The 4,754-nt window shown below is 37.7% G+C and overlaps 1 protein-coding gene across 1 annotated transcript; it reads left to right on the top strand.

The window, feature by feature from the left end:
- Positions 1-1,353: 1,353 nt before the first annotated feature.
- LOC106593405 (gastrula zinc finger protein XlCGF17.1-like) lies at positions 1,354-4,481 on the top strand. Its single transcript, XM_014184739.2, has 2 exons — positions 1,354-1,358; positions 1,874-4,481. The coding sequence occupies exons 1-2, from the start codon at positions 1,354-1,356 to the stop codon at positions 3,036-3,038; spliced, it is 1,170 nt and encodes a 389-aa protein (XP_014040214.2). The 3' UTR covers positions 3,039-4,481.
- Positions 4,482-4,754: the final 273 nt, after the last annotated feature.

The raw sequence follows: 4,754 nt of genomic DNA on the forward strand, positions 1-4,754 counted from the left end.
TCACAGGTGACAATCATCACTCCCCAATCAGTCCCCAATCAGAAGACACCTGTTCCTTTTCCCTCAACCTATCACAGCCCCTTTCCCTTGGTTTAAAAACCCAGTCAGTTGTTTTCTCCCCAGATCAATCTTTGTGTTCATTCTCTCAATTGCTCTGTGTCCCTTTCTCTATCTCTGTATTGATCTCTTTTGTTTTTGCAACTACATGTCACATTTGTCTGGTAATCCTGTGAGTATTGTTTTGTTGTTTGACTGTTTGTTTGGTGGGAAAAAGGGGTACCAAGACAAGTCGCCCATGGGCATACATTACCCGCAGGAATACTGTGTCTAAGTACCCTAGTTAGAACTGGGCGGACCACCCTCTGTATTTTTGGTTTGGTAGCTAGCTGTTGTGGAAATAGGCTAGTCTAGCTTAGGGTTTTTTTTTATTATTGTTTCTTTGCTGGGGTCCAGCTCAGCCCCTTTTCTCACACCCCTTTACCGTGTGTTTAAAATAAACCTTTTGAGTTTGACGGTAGATTTCAGTTGTTTTTGGTTCTCACTGTTACTTGTCACGATTATAATTTGCATGATTTATGTTACGGGTCTCGTATCCATCCCCCCTAGACCACTGGGCCAAAGGGATTCGTAACAAACAGTCTAGATTTACCAGGTTATTACTAAATAAACTGTTCACCATCTGGGACCATTCAACAGCCTAGATTTACCAGGTTATTACTTCTAAATAAAAACACTTTTTAGGGTTCTCATGATTTCACAATTGTTGTTTTGATTATTGCTTGAACAGTCGCTAAGATAATATGTGATCTGTTACAGAAAACTGTGTGTGTGTCGCACATCACCACTTCACAAGAGAGGCATTTGAACGAAACCATTCTTTTTTCAGAAATGCCTTCTGGAACATGTGATCTTTCATGTGCCTTAATAACAAACTTGTATGCCATCTATAAATCCCAATAAAATTGTTACAATTTAGTTGGTTTAGCCACGGAAAAAGTCAGGAACCTTCCCTCTAGCCACGATTGGCTGAGATAATTGATGGGCTGGACATGCCGAGAGATGAGTTTGGATTGGTCTGCCATGTAGCATGCTTCTGTCTATAACATGAGCTGCTCAGTATCTTTCTAATGTTTCCTCTTTTCTCTCATGTTATTCCATTGATACCAGGCACCTGCAACAAAAAGATCAGCTCAGATGTGCGAGTGCCTTTTTTGAAGTTGTGATGGTGGCAAAATACCTAATTTTGGATGCAGCGGTTGTTAGCTTGAATGCTAACGCTCATTGACATAGGCTGGTAGCAAAGGTAGCCAAAGAGCAAGTGTTTTTTAAGTATAAAGCAATTGATTTGTGACGATGACGCAAACATTATACTTTCAAATGAGCCTTACAATTGTAATTCAAAAGTAGTGTGAAAGGGACTCATAAGCAACCTGTAAATGGATGCTATTTTTGCTGTCAGCCTATGAGAACTCCCCTGAGTTTGCCCCCAATGAGAGTGAATTAGTGAATAGCGACACAGATCTTTAATGCAGCAATTTTTGTAATCACAAGAAAGGGGCCTATATTGGAGGGGCCTATATTGGTGACCAAGAGTCGTCTGGCACACTGCTTAGGGTTTCAGCAACTTTAACACAGAATATGGATGTTGTTGCTCACTTGACTGTTTTATTAATACTATTTTCAAATAAGTTTATAAAACCATTTAAACATTCATCATACAGATGTAAGTTGTTGTACAACATCATGGGCATCACCTTTTAGCTCAATCAACTGTAGATTTCTACTGTAGATTTCTACTTAACCATCTGTCTGACTTTGTTGTTCACACAGGAGAGAGACGTGACTATTGTGGATCCTCTGGGGAGCCTCAACATCATGAAGCTGATGAGGCAGAGAAGAGTCTCTCCACATCAGAACGTCTCAAACACCAGCAGAGACCCAGAGGGAAGAAACCTCACCACTGCTCTGACTGTGGGAAGAGTTACTCAAGATTAGATTCACTAAAGGTACACCAGAGAATTCACACTGGAGAAAAAACGAATAGCTGTTATCAATGTGGGAAGAGTTTCACTACATCTAGCCAGCTGACTATACACCAGAGAAAACACACAGGAGAGAAGCCTTACCATTGCTCTGACTGTGGAAAGAGTTTTGCTGTCTCAGGATATTTACAATCACACCAGAGAACACACACAGGAGAGAAGCCTTATAGCTGTCATCAATGTGGGAAGAGCTTTTCTCACTCAAACACACTGATATCACACTTGAGAATACACACTGGAGAGAAATCTCACAGCTGCTCTCATTGTGGGAAGAGATGCACATCTCTAGCAACCCTTAAAATACATCAGAGAATCCATACAGGAGAGAAACCTTATAGCTGTGCTGACTGTGGGAAGTGTTTTGGTTTGTCAGGACATTTAAAATTACACCAGAGAACACACACAGGAGATAAACCTTATAGGTGTGATCAATGTGGGAAGAGTTTTAGTCACTCAGGCGGCCTGATAGTACATCAGAGAATCCATACAGGAGAGAAACCTTATAGCTGTGATCAATGTGGGAAGAGATTTGTTACATCTAATAGTCGTAATATACACCAGAGAACACACACAGGAGAGAAACCTTACCACTGCTCTGACTGCGGAAAGAATTTTGTTTCGACAGGACATTTAAAAGTACACCAGACAACACACACAGGAGAGAAGCCTTATAGCTGTAATCATTGCGGGAATAGTTTTGTTACATCTGGCAGCCTGAAAAGACACCAGAGAACACACACAGGAGAGAAGCCTTATAGCTGTGATCAATGTGGGAAGAGTTTTGTTACATCTAGCTGTTGTACTATACACAAAAGAACACACACAGGAGAGAAACCTTATCACTGCTCTGACTGTGGGAAGAGTTTTGTTTCATCAGGATGTTTAAAATCACACCAGAGAACCCACACAGGAGACAAATTGCATAGCTGTGATCAATGTGACAAGAGATACTCTGATAAAAGATCTCTGATTAAACATCAGAAAATTCATACATGAAGGAGTTTATCAATGAAATAATGTCACAATGTAGAATGTTTAACATTGTAGTATGAGTATGTTAATTAATAATGTCACAATGTAGAACCCTAAACGTTTTCCCCCTTTTCTATTGATTTCAGCGTGATATTAGCCTCATCTGGGGAAAAATCCAGGCTCTGAATTAACAAAAAGTACTATTTATGTCATTAACAAAAAGTGATTGACAAATAAAGTGTTGCGTTACACTTACGTTGGCAACCCACTTAAATCAAAATGCATCACTTCAAACTTTAGCTGGCTGTTTTCTACTAATTGTCCTCTAACCAGTGATGTACACGTTATTCCCAGACTCCATGTGTTTTTTTAACTGTTCTAACCGTACGTGCAATCTCATCTCCCCCTTTCGCGCAATTGATTTCATATCGATATGAGTGATGACAAATAAGTGTTGCGTTTCTCTTCGTTCTGGGGACCCCCACATTTAAATGCCTCACTCCAAAATGTAGCTGACTGTCTTCTACAGGTTGTCCTCTAACCAGTGAGGCAAAAGATATCTCCCATCTCCTTGTGTTTTTTTTTGTTGTGTTAGTTTCAACAGCACGTACAACCTGATTTCCCCCCTAATCATTATCAGTTGTTAAAACAGTGTTTTTGGTGCATGTGCAGTTTAGTAGGTGCTCGTTTACATTTTTTTTTTTAAGTAATATGATTACTATTGTGTTTGTGTAGATAGTACATTTCATGTTTAGGTTGTCAATATATCACAAACTGTTTCTGCATATTGGTTATTGATTAGGACACGTTAAAACTGTTTTGACATTGGGCTCTCCCACCTAGCAAAATGACATTGAAAAGACAAGAAGTCTATGCCCGAGGTCCAAACTACGTTCGGTTTTGGTTGAAAGTTGAAAATATGTATTTTTCAGGTCCTTGTTTCAACGACTTGAAAACAACTTAATTCAACGTACTTGCAGCCTATACACATGGACGCAGTATTAAAAAAAAATGGATCTATGAACAATCCATCATCACTCCAGTATTTCTTTACAACATTCAGGTTGTAGTTGTCTTCTTTCCACTGAAGAAGTATGACTCAAATCACCTACTATATTTTATTCATATAATATAATATATAATATAAATATTATTTCTATTTCAAACATTCAGCCTGAAAAAATATAAATGTTTAATAATTCCATTCCTCACCATTAATTAAGTGAATTATTGCCAATACATATTAACATTCTGTTTTGATATTTCATCATATTTGCATTTCATGTAACATTTAGTAATCTTAATTATTTATGCAACCAACTGACAATTTTGGGGTTCAAATTATATTGTTTACAAAGAATGGAATAAAACAAGTTTTTCCTTAGAATGCTCATTAGTCTTTCAGTTTTTATTGTTATTCTTTAGTTTTTTTATCCTTATGATTGTTTTGTAGTAAATATTTATGTTTTTATTATTATTGCTTTTATTCGTCCATGTCTGAAATGTGCTGTATAAATAAAGCTTGATTTGAACATATTGTAAAACAAACGAACCCAATGACCGACCAATCAACAGACTCTTGCAAAACCAATGAACAAATATGTGCAAAAGCAACACGTATCTTGGTCCATTCTAGTATGAAAAACAGATTAAATTCAGTATATTTTCCACTGTCAAAATAGTACATTGTATGTAAGCTTAGTATCTTTTTTCAACCAATCCAGTACATTTTTTTTGTTG

This window comes from Salmo salar, chromosome ssa02, assembly GCF_905237065.1.
Source record: "Salmo salar chromosome ssa02, Ssal_v3.1, whole genome shotgun sequence".
Lineage (NCBI taxonomy): Eukaryota > Metazoa > Chordata > Actinopteri > Salmoniformes > Salmonidae > Salmo > Salmo salar.